Source organism: Pinus tabuliformis, chromosome 5_2 (genome assembly GCF_031772625.1).
Source record: "Pinus tabuliformis cultivar Carrire ecotype Pingquan chromosome 5_2, CPIR1, whole genome shotgun sequence".
NCBI lineage: Eukaryota > Viridiplantae > Streptophyta > Pinopsida > Pinales > Pinaceae > Pinus > Pinus tabuliformis.
Genome location: NC_142306.1, coordinates 953857614 through 953870055, shown reverse-complemented (window position 1 = coordinate 953870055; position 12442 = coordinate 953857614). Strand labels below are relative to the sequence as shown.

The window sequence follows — 12442 nt, the reverse complement described above, 5'->3', positions numbered from 1 at the left end:
ATGGAGTGTTATATTAAGGAATTTTATATGTGAAATGCTAATTCAAAAAATATATTATTGGCATTTTTTTTAATTATTGTCAATAATTTTCATGTCATTTACCGTAATCAAATCTGAGTGTGAAAGATTCAATTCTTTCCTCTCAACCACTCAAGATAAAATTTAATTGACATTTTTAATTATCAATAATTATTAGGTGAATAAACAGTATTTGTGTATTTGAGAGAGCTTATAAAGAGCTGTTATGCGCGCGCCTGCTGAGCTGAGCGCCCCCTGATCGACCTTCTCCTTGCACCGCGGCGGCCTGGGCCTTGGCCCTCACCATGGCCCTCCCTGATTCTCCTCGGGAGAACCTCGATCCTCAGAAAGCATTTGTAGATCTTGTGAAATCTCTTCCTCCTCAGCGCCCCCGACCCGCGATTACTAAATTTGTAAAGAAGTTAGATGTTCTTCAGGAAGTTCAACTACCCCCAACCTTGCCTCACATGGCAGCACTACATCTTGCTAAGAAAGGTCTCATAGGACAATTTACAGGCCTTTGGCCATCTCCAAGAACAGTTCAAAGATGGGTTGAACGAAATTGGTCAGATAAAATGCAAGGGAAAATATCAATTAGGTTTTGCGGAAAAGGATACTATACATTCCATTTCGAATCCAAAGAGGACAAGGATTTGATCTTCAGGAACGGGTCGTACTTCATGGACTCCAGAGGCCTTTACCTCAATAAATGGACCCCATATTTTGACCCAGAACTAGACATCCCCAGTGTTGTTCTGGTCTGGGTCCGTCTTCCTCACCTCCCTCTCCATTGCTGGGGAGATGAGTTTGTTCGGGCCATAGGGAATGTTGTTGGCAAATATATCGACTGTAGCGAGCCGAAGGACAACATGCAAGCCTGCGCAAGGATCTGTGTCGAAGTGGATCTAGGCAGAGGATTGCCCAAAGCAATAAAGCTAAAAGTGGATGATTGGAGCCATGTCCAGCAACTGGACTACGAGCAGATACCATTTAAATGTAAGGTATGTCATGAGTACGGACACTTTGCTAATAGATGTACTAAACTTGTTAATGCAGAGAGCGACGAGCAGGAAGGTCACTGGGAAACAGTCAAAAAGAAGAAATCAGCTCCTCCTTCCAAGCCTCCCCTGGAGTCTGATAACCCTGGAACTTCAGCTCTTCGCCCTCTCTCTTCCTCCCCCTCTCCTTTTGTTCCTCTTCCGCCTGATTCGCCTCTTCCCTCCTCCTCCAACCCCTTTCTTGTCCTCTCCTCACTTGAATCCCCCCTTGAAGATCCTCCTTCTGAGCTCTCTGACCCCCATCCATCCCAGATCGCCTCATCTCAGCCCCCCATCGATCCTCCTCACTCAAGGGTTACTAGAAGCTCTTCGAAAGAACATGGAGCAACCAGCGACACTTATAAAAAACAGGGACCGGGCAGAAAATCAGCTAAACAACACAATGATGAGAATGCCCAGAAAGACATTGCCATGGGCACTCAAACCCCAATTGAATCCTTCATTCTGGGGCATCAAGAGAAAGAGATAAGACACAAAGATCAAGAGAGGCGAGCAACTCTTCGCATGCCTAATATATAATGATGAAAATCCTATCTTGGAATAGCAGGGGCTTAGGGCACCCCTCTCAAGTTATTGCCCTCAGAGACCTAATTCACAGTGAAAAACCAGAAATTATGTTGATCCAGGAGACAAAACAAGATCAGCAGGAAATGAAAAAAAAATTAGAACAACAGAAACAATATTTAGGAAGCATCAGTGACTCGAGAGGAGCCTCCGGAGGAACTGTCACCCTCTGGGACAACAGTAAATGGAACTGCACCTCAACTAATCTCCACCAGAATTGGATCAGAACTGCTCTTGAAAGCAAAACAGGCAGCCATCCAGTAATCATATACAATGTTTATGTCCCCAACCATTACAAAGATAAGGAAGTTTGTTGGAACGATCTGAAGACAAGCATCGGTGAGGAGACAAATATGAACATAATAGTAGCAGGTGACTTCAACCTGGTCTTGCACGCCAATGAAAAAAGGGGAGGATCCTTCACTCCAGATCCCTTCAGAGGCCATCTGGAGGCCATCACTCAGGAACATGAGCTAGTTGATGTCGTGCCCAAAAATCGCAGGTATACATGGAGTAACCGAAGGGTTGGCACCGGTAACATAATGGAAAGGCTTGATAGATTCTTAGTCAACATTGAGTACCTCTCATCCTTCACTGTAGGATACGCCAACATCCTTAATACCTCAGCTTCTGATCATTATCCCATTACTCTCACTCTAGAAACCCACTGCCCCCTTGGGCCAATCCCTTTTAAATACAGTCCCCTTTGAAATTAGATTCCAGCAGTTAGAGACATCGTCCAGAAAACTTGGAACCATCATGTAGAAGGCTCGCCAGGCTTCATCTGGGAAACCAAACTAAAAAGAGTCAAACAGGTTATAAAGGAATGGGCTAAGGAAAATTACCAAGAGCCAGAGAAGGTCAAAAAGAAAATCAAGAGTGACTTAGAGAGTGTGCAAGTAAGGATTAAAGAACATGGCCTATCGCAGCAAACCAAGGAACAAGAACGCGTATTATGCACACAACTGAGTCACATTAATAGAGAGGAAGAAATCAAGTGGCGCTTAAAATCCAGACAATTATGGCTCCAAGAAGGAGACAAGAATACAACCTACTTTCACAAACAGGCCACTGCTCGAAAGCTCAGGAATAATGTCAGCACAATCTTGGATAATGAAGGAAATCTGCATAGCACCCATGAAACCATAAGGAAAGCTGCCTCCAAGCATTATAGAGACCTCTTAACTGAAACCAAAGGGGAAGAAGACTACTCTGATTTTCTCCAGCATTTACCCAAAGGAATCACAAAGGAAATGAATGACAATCTCAACAAGGAAATTGAAGAAGAGGAAATCAAAAGAGCAATTTGGAATCTGCATCCTGATAAGGTGCCAAGACCTGACGGATTTCCCATTTGCTTCTATAGGATGTTCTGGAATCTTATAAAAAAAGACCTGGTCAAGATGATTCGATGGGCTCAAAGAAAAGGGAAAGTTGGAGGGTACACCAACGCCACCTTCCTTGCCCTCATCCCCAAAGAAAACCGACCCTCTTCTCTCTCCAAATTCAGACCCATCTCCCTCTGCAACTCCTCCTACAAGATTCTATCCAAGATTCTAGCCACTAGACTTAAACCCCTCCTTCCCTCCTTGATCTCTGAAAATCAAGGAGGCTTCTTGCCTAACAGGCAAATCACTGACTCCATCCTCCTTATGCAAGAAGCCATTCATTCGAGCCTCTCCAGGAAGGAAAAAGGATTTGTCCTCAAGCTTGACCTGGAAAATGCCTTCGATAGAGTTAGGCACTCTTTCCTTATCGCTGTCGTAAAAAAGATGGGATTTGAGATACCCTTCATTAACATTATCATTGCTTGCATCTCTGGACCCTGGATTTCCCCCCTCATCAACGGTAGACCTGGAGAAGCATTCCAGTCTTCCCGGGGTCTGAGACAGGGTTGTCCCCTCTCCCCCTATCTTTTCATTCTCATGGCAGAATCTTTCAGTCGAGCTCTAGACCACAATCGGAGAGTGGGCCTTATAACTAGTATCAAATTCGGGAGTGGAGCCAAGAACATCAATCATTCACAGTTTGCTGATGATACCTTGTTAATTGGAGGCGCCTCCACCACAATAGTAAGGCGATTCAAGAAACTTCTGGATCAATTTCTGGGGTACTCTGGAGGATTGGTCAACCAACTCAAAAGCTGTATATATGGATGGAACTCTCCAAATCAGGTTATCCACAGCATTGCAAATATATTTGGTGTCACATGCAATCTGGATTGGACCCACTTCTCTTATCTCGGTATACCAGTGATTCTAGGTCCTTTGAAGGCTAGAACCTGGAATGAAATCATTGACAAGGTAAAGAGGAAGGTGCAGCAATGGGGTTCATTGTGGCTCAACCTAGCAGGCCGCCTTATTCTCCTCAAGTCATGTATCACCTCTCTACCCCTATATCGATTCTCCCTTTATCATGCTCCTGCCATTTTCCATCACAAATTGGAAGTTGTTTTACGCCACTTCCTTTGGCAAGGAGGGAAAAACGACAAAAGCAAGTTTAATTTAGTCAGCTGGAAACATGTCATCCAAACTCAAGAAAGAGGAGGCCTAGGTATTAGATCGCCAAAGTTCTTGAATCTAGCCTTTGGTGCGAAAATTGTATGGAGATTTGTAACAAGACCTTCATCGTGGTGGAAAAGGGTGTTGGAGACTAACTACCTCAACTTCCCCAAGCAGCAACTCTTCGAATCCAATATACCTAACAGGGACTCCTCTAAAATCTGGCGGTTATGCAAAAAATCCCTCCCGCTTATGATCCAAAATATTGCTAAAGTTCCAGGGGGGGAGATAGCATCAACATTGGAACAGATAGAATCCTGGGACAACAGCCCATAAACATGCATAAGGAAGCCAATCCCATCATTAAGTTCCTTAACAATAGGGGTATCCATCACCTGGCTCAAATTTCCAGTTGGGATCCCTTCTCCCATATTTGGACAGGATGGACCTTCCCGGAAATTCCCAGCGAATTAAAGCCCAATCTAAGCTATCTTTAGACCCTCCTGCACAATAAAGCTCCCATCAAGAAAAATGAGAGGGATGGATTCCGTTGGGACTCAACTAGAACAAGCTACACAGTCAAAGCAGGCCACCAATTTTTATGCAACAACACCTTCCCCATGAATTTATGGAACCACTAGAAAATAGTCTGGAGATCAGAAGCGCTTCCAAAAATAAAATTTTTTATCTGGCTTCTACTAAAAGACAAAATCTTAACAACGGAGAACCTTAAAAAAAGAGGCATCAACAACCCTTCCAGATGCCCCAACTGCTGCAACGCCGAAGAAACTATGCACCACCTATTCGTAGAATGTCCCTTTGCAATTGATTGCTGGAAAAGGCTGTCTACCACAAGTAATTTACCTTGGAACCCTCAGCAATCCATAGCTGAGGCAATCTACAATTGGAGAAAATGTTGCCCCTGGAAAGAAAAAAGGAGTAATCTGGTGAGGAGAGTATGGAACACTCTCCCTTACACCTTGCTATGGCGAATTTGGCTAGCAAGGAATCAAAAAAAAATTCAAGGCAAGAGCTCAGCAACAAGAATTATCTGCAACAAGGCTAAAAGTCTCGCCCTGGAAACTATCTCAGTCAAGACTACAGGGAATATAGATGCAACAAAGTACAGTGTGGAAGAACGAGATTTCATAAGTTACATACTGGAAAAAAACTACAATGCGCAGAAAGGCAGCATGAAGGAGGCACAGAGTAGGGTAGAAATCAGCTCATGGAAAATCAGATTAAAAGAGGAGGAGTTCACTAACTGGATCCAAAATTGCAACTGCTTTTATCTTTTTTTCGATGGGGCATCCAAGTCAAATCCTGGCATAGCTAGAGTAGGGGGACTGATCATCAGCGCCAATGGGGAACACATCCTCCATTATGAGTGGGGTCTAGGGAAGGCTTCGAACAATAGAGCTGAAGCGTTAGCCCTATATCAGAGGCTAACTCAGTTAAACAAAATGGGGATAAGATCGGCAAAGATCTTTGGGGATTCTTCCGTTGTCATCCACCTCATGGTCCACCGGAAGGATTCGCTCAATATTCTTCTTCAGCAGATCAACAAGCACAATCAATTGTTGCATCAGACAATGGAGGATATACAATACTACCATATCCTCCGTAATCTCAACAAGCAGGCCGACGGCTATGCGAACAGAGCATGTGAAAGGTCACCTGGCAACTTGCGCTGCAACACCGAGGAAACCCACCAGCCCTTGCCATGAACCATATTATTCAACTCAGTACCAAATTGGTCAGCACTGTCAGACAGGATCGGAATCAGGTCTCTCAGGTTTTCCACAAAATCACAATCTTCAGAAGGATGTGGCAAAGATTTGGTCTACCTTGTAATCTTGTCACTCTGATCAGTCCCGCCAGCACCTATCCTCTTAGTCCTGCCCCACGGGCTTCCCAAGATTGGTCTCCGATCTCCTCGCACCTCCCTCAAGATTTTCTCATTTCTCCCGTGACTGGCTTTCCCTCCTTCTACTTTCGCTCTCTTCAGCCTTCCTTTATATGTCCCCTCCCCCCTCCTCTCTTCATCGCCTCATTCTGTTTTTTTCTTCGTCGTTCATATCCTTGCCTTTGTTGTCACGAGGATCTGAGCCCTTTGGAATTTTTCTGGGCATTCTCCTCCTCATTCCACTGTCGCCCTCTCTCGAGTTGGCCTCTGTTGATAGAATTTCCGAGCAGCTACCCTTCTATCGCTCTCGCCCCTGTGGGCTCTGGCCTCTTAGAATATCTTTGTGTGTTGTCGCTCTTCGACTCTCTTTAGTTGCTTTTGGCTTTGAAAAACTCAATACCTCGCGTTGTGAACTCCTCATCTGGACAGCTATTATCTATACGCCTCTGCCTACTATTCTCTCCCGCTACAGCAAAAGTTATGGCGCGCAACGAAGACTTCTTACATTGCGCAGACCTTCAAGTCGAATTGGAAGAAGTTAGGGCTCAGCAGCGTGTTCTAGAGAACCAGCAGAGGATTCTGGAAAATAGAATCGAAGATTAGAATCGCATTCTCAATGACAAATATCGTGCAGAAATAGACCTCTTCCTGCACAGAGTCACTTCACTCCATGAACAGTTCAGCCATTTATCAAATAGATGCAGTCACGCGAAAGAGTTAATCTCAATCTTGAAATATATGATGGACAAATGCAACAATGCAGCCCCAAGCACATCAAGTGCCAAGCAGGTAGCAGGGGAGGAAAAGCCGAAGGAATCTACTGCAAGGAAAATCAATCATATAGAAATACATTAAAATGTTTTGCAAATGTCTAATTTTGTTGTTCCAATATGTAAGAATCTACAGTAGTCTAGATAGCTTTAGAAACAGAAAAAGAAGGAGCAAGATCAAGGAGAGATATTTGTTTTGTAACTCCATTGATCCAGGCTGCCTTCAGCACCTAATGTATCTCAGGAGCTCTGACTCCCATCTTTTTTTCAGCCACTAATACAAGCAACCGACTTTGTTAAAAAAAAAAAAATTATTAGGTGAATGGTAGAGATTCAACCTCCATTGTAGAATATTATCTCCCAAGTTAGTTATGCTCTTTTAATTAATGTATCTCAAAGTATTAATTAAAAAAAGTCATATTAGCATGTGCCATATTGGGCATGTGGTATTGATAAGCCATGATATTGGCCCATGGTATTATAACAAAAGCTATTTACAAGTTAAAAATTTCCATGGTAAAGTGGGGATGAATCTCCATGGTGAAGATTCCACATAATGTTTCATTCTAGCATTTTCGTGCTCTACGCTCTTGCGCACTCAAGTAACTTTTTTTTCCTTTGGCTTTCTTTCATTCTGTCTTGTGGTGGTGTCTAGGTGGTGAATGTCGAGGGATGTGGGCCCCTTTTGGGCATCTAGTCAATCCATAGTCCTCTAGTTGCACTTCCTTTTAGCTCCAACCTAGAAGACGGGATGAGAGGTGACTAAAATCTCAATTTTTTATCAAAGTGCTCACTCTCTCGATCATGATGAAAGAGAGAATGCATGCCCACAAAGGCACAATGGGTAGAAGAGGCAAAAGAGGTGGTCACTTCTAGCATGTATTAACATAAGGTCAAGGCTTTTTCCCTAAAGCACCCTAGTGCATCGCGACCCCCTTTTGATCCACCAAGGTTGAGGAAAAGTCTTCTACTAGGAGGTGGCCATAACATTTCAGAGGAAAATGTCTCCTCCCAGGTATCCATGCAACATTTATTTAGCTTATTGGAACAAATAGTCTTGCAAGGAATAAACGAAGCTAAGGAGGAATTGACAACAAGGTTGAACAAGTTGGAAGAGAGGATCTCAACCCTGAGCAAGAAGCGAGATCTATTTTTATTTCGGCTTCAAGTATTAGCCCAAGAGATTAAAGAGAAACCTTATTCAAACGAGATCACTCCTAGTCTATATATAATAATGCAGGGACAAGGCTATTTGAAATGTATGTTATAAAGGCTTTAAGCCTATTTTTTCTACAACCAATAATAGTTTCCGATAAGGTACTCCCAGCGATTATGATTGTACTTTATGTATAAAGAATGTTACAACAACAACAACAAAAAATCCATGGTGAAGAATATTATTACTTGATTTTTAAAATGAATATATGTTTAATTCATATATCAATTTTTTTAGAAATAATAAAAATAATATTTTAAAATAAATTTATAATTTAGTTGACTTTTATGATTTTTTTAAACTTTGGACAATGTGAGATGTATCATTAGGTTCGTGTTTTGATGCTTATCATGGATTGATGAAAATAGGCATCTACCAATCAATTATTTTATATGATTAAAAGGGAATAAAGGGCCTAACTACTTTAGCGAAAAAAGGGTTGGTAACTAATATCCCATGGAAGTTGAATCCCTACTATTCATTTCATAATTATTAATAATTACATTGAAAATCTAAAATTTATATTCCAAAAAAGACACACATATTAATAAAATAAATTATTTTTTAACTAATTTTTTGTTGTATATTAATAAATTCACATAATGATTTCAATATTGTTAATATAATTTGAATTTTCTTTGTGATAAAATACCATCCTAGATCTATCTTAACTCCATATCTATCAAGCGCAAAGAGTGATCAAATCTCTCAAGGTACCTTGAGAGGTTTGGTCCCTCTGGACACTTGATAGATCTGGAGTTAAAATGGATAGGTTGGTTTTATATATATGTGTGTGTGTGTGTGTGTGTGTGTGTGCGTGTGTGCGCGCACATGTGTGTGTGTGTGTGTGCGCACGTGTGTGTGTTTGTGGAAAAATCATTGGTTGTCAAAACCTTCATAACATAACATTACAACATCTTTTCCATATTGGGCTACAAAAGCCAATTATTTTTTAGTTTTGAATTTCTACAAAATCTATTTTTAAACTGAAAAAAAAAAAAAAAAAAACAAAACAAAACAAAACAAAACAAAACAAAACAGACAACTATAAAATTAAATATACATTATATAATGTATTATTTAAAATAAATTCATGTGTAAAACTTATTAAATGGTCGCTCCTTTTACTTTGAAAGAAGAATTTTTTTTATATTTTAAATACAAGTGGAGGATATGTATGACTAATTGTTGCATGGCATAGTTTGCAACAAAATTTATCTAAAAAAGAAGTGGTGTTTTTTCCCCATATGCCCTCTCCAACACAATATTGTAGAAATGTTGTAACATAATATAATGTAAGCATTCTAACTCCGTAAAAATAAAATAAAAATAGCTTTATAAAAAAATGACACATGGTATTCATGGTCGAATATAGTCTATTTAAATGGGGGAATTAAATAAACCTAGATCCATTTTAACTCAATATCAGAGAGATATCAAATACCTTGACATGCAAACCTCTTTTAGATTGAAAAAAGTTAAAGAGGGGAATTAAACAAGCCTAGATCCATCTTAACTCAAGATTAGAGAGATATCAAATATCTTGACATGCAAACATCTTTTAGAGTGAAAAGAGTTAAAGGGGGAATTAAACAAGCCTAGATCCATCTTAACTCAAGATTAGAGAGATATTAAATATCTTAACATGCAAACATCTTTTAGAGTGAAAAGGGATTAGATCCCTCTTGGTATTTGGTAGATCCATAGTCAATATGGATCTGGGTTGGTTTACTTACAAATAAAAAAAAAGTTAATATGGATCTAGACTAGTTTACCTACAAAACAAAATAGTATATTTATGTCGATATGTATGTCTATTTTGAGATAGAGATCTTATAATTTTAATTTAATTATTTATAATTATAGAATGGATGTTAAAGTGTAACATCCCTAAAATATCAAGGTAAAACTCATAACCGGTAAAAATCATATTCCCATATTGTGAAATCTTTTAAATTCATTTAATTGTTGCATCAATGTTTAGTTAGGGTTTGATTTTGTACGGTTGCAACTACCAAAGAGTTACCTTATCATGTTCATCATTTTCTTAGTCAATACGGGGAACTACTTAGGGAATGTATTTCATGTCGGGAAGGAGAGATTTCGTGGTGGGTGAACTAAAATAATTTAGTGGTGGTTCTAGTATTTGATGTGGGTGTGCTCTCAACGTAGAGATTGTTGAATGATGGCAGAGGCAAAATCCAACCTTCTAATCATGGGGAAGATGAGATATATGGGATGCATATTTGTGAAGGAAAGCTTGGCCATGGCCATCCCACTTATGTCTTTCTCGCCTTGAGACAATCGACCTTCACATTAAAAAGCTCCAAATTATCTGGTCCTTGAAAATAAGAGTGCCCATCTTTTACAGTTGTCAAATTGGTTGATTTGTACTCGGTTTTCAATGGTTGCTAACCAGTGAACAAGTGACCTGCCAAACAAGATGATGTAAAATGTTATCCAATATTTTTATTGTAACATTGGGGAGTGACAAATGAACCCAAATGTTCGTGGGTCTTATCTCGATAGAACGTCTATTCTATACTATGTAGAATCGTGTTGAACCCGATTTGGCAGACAATTATTTGCTTAGACACAATAGTTATCAATGTGTTTTGGATTGGTGGTGCAAATTGACCGTAGCCACTTTCTCCTTGTCATGCAAAGGGAGGCCAGACTACACCAAAGAGATAAGTAACCATATCCTTTTGGTTAAAAGAGTAGATAATTTATGTGGTATTATTTAAAAAAGAGTAAGTTGTAGTGCTTTTGTTAATTTCTTTGGAAAGTCTTGCAAATGATTTGTTGCAAAAATAGCATGGGTGCTTTTGTTAATTTCCTTGGAAAGTCCTGCAAAAATTTTGTGCATTAAAATATTGTAGGAAGATATGTGTATATCTTTGTAAGTTCTTGAAAATGTTTTCTTAGTTTATGCACAATAAAAGATAATTTAGGGATGTTTTTTTCTTGGACATAAAACACACGTGAAACCTGCACACAAAATATTAAGAAATCAGGATATTTTTCATGATATTATGAGAGAAAAATAAATTGTTAATTTCCTTGGAGATATTAGCATGATTCATATATACTCTTAATAAGAATATATGCACAATAATAATATCCATGCAAATGATTTGTTGCAAAAATAGCATGGGTGCTTTTGTTAATTTCCTTGGAAAGTCCTGCAAAAATTTTGTGCATTAAAATATTGTAGGAAGATATGTGTATATCTTTGTAAGTTCTTGAAAATGTTTTCTTAGTTTATGCACAGTAAAAGATAATTTAGGGATGTTTTTTTCTTGGACATAAAACACACGTGAAACCTGCACACAAAATATTAAGAAATCAGGATATTTTTCATGATATTATGAGAGAAAAATAAATTGTTAATTTCCTTGGAGATATTAGCATGATTCATATATACTCTTAATAAGAATATGTGCACAATAATAATATCCATTATATTTGAATTCTTGAAATAAATTTCTATGTTGAAAAGGAAATATTAATTGCATGCATCATTGTATTAGATTTTGAAGTGAAATGTCTTTGCATACATTATCATATTAGATTCTTGGAAAAGAGAAAAGATTTTGCATGCATTATTGTATTAAATTCTTGGAAAAGAGAAATGTGTGGGTGTGCACGAAAGAATGGTGCTATGCATTAGACCTTTAAAAAAAATATAGTATTTAGTGCATGCACAAAGAACAACCCATGTGTTATAGAAATATATGTTTAAATGCATGGAAAAGATTAATTGTTTTTTAGAATTCTTGAAAGTAAAACACGTGTTTAATGACTATTATGTTTAAAATTTCTTTTTGAGAACATGGACATGTAATTGCATGCATGAAAAACAATAGATAATGAATTAGATTTCTTGAAAAAAAATATGTTATTTGCTTGCACGAAAAATAGAAATATTGTGTTTGATCTCTTGAAAGGAAATATGATCTTTGCATCCATGAAAATTATATGTATGATGTCGGATTCTTTGAAAATAAATATGCATGGAAAGAATATAATTATTGAGTTAGACCTTTTAAAGAGAAACATGGATTTGCATGCTGAAAAGAATAATTATTATGTTAGACCTTGGAAAAGAAAACAAGTTATTGCATGTAATAAATGCATTAGCTTTATTTTGGAAAAATATATACACACACATAAGAAATAATAACTAAACACGTTAGTTTTATTTTAGAACAGAGCATGTATTTTCATGTACAATGGACTATGTAATTAGCTTTATCTTGGAAAATATGCTCTTCCAAAAGGGATCTCCATTTGCATGCACGATAATAGTATATGTTATGTTAAGTTTTCCCTTAGAACGGGACATGCATTTGCATGCATAATGATAATAATATTAATATCTATTGTATTGGAAAGATTACTTAGTT

General features: G+C 38.5%; 1 protein-coding gene across 1 annotated transcript; it reads left to right on the top strand.

Annotated features, from left to right (window-relative positions):
- The first annotated feature begins 1597 nt into the window (after positions 1-1597).
- On the top strand, positions 1598-2350 carry LOC149162430 (uncharacterized). Its single transcript, XM_089435181.1, has one exon. It carries the CDS (start codon positions 1598-1600, stop codon positions 2348-2350), a length of 753 nt encoding a protein of 250 aa, XP_089291307.1.
- The last annotated feature ends 10092 nt before the right edge of the window (positions 2351-12442 follow it).

Coding starts and splice junctions, on each gene's coding strand:
- LOC149162430 (XM_089435181.1), top strand. CDS start 1,598: ATGAAAATCCTATCTTGGAATAGCAGGGGCTTAGGGCACCCCTCTCAA.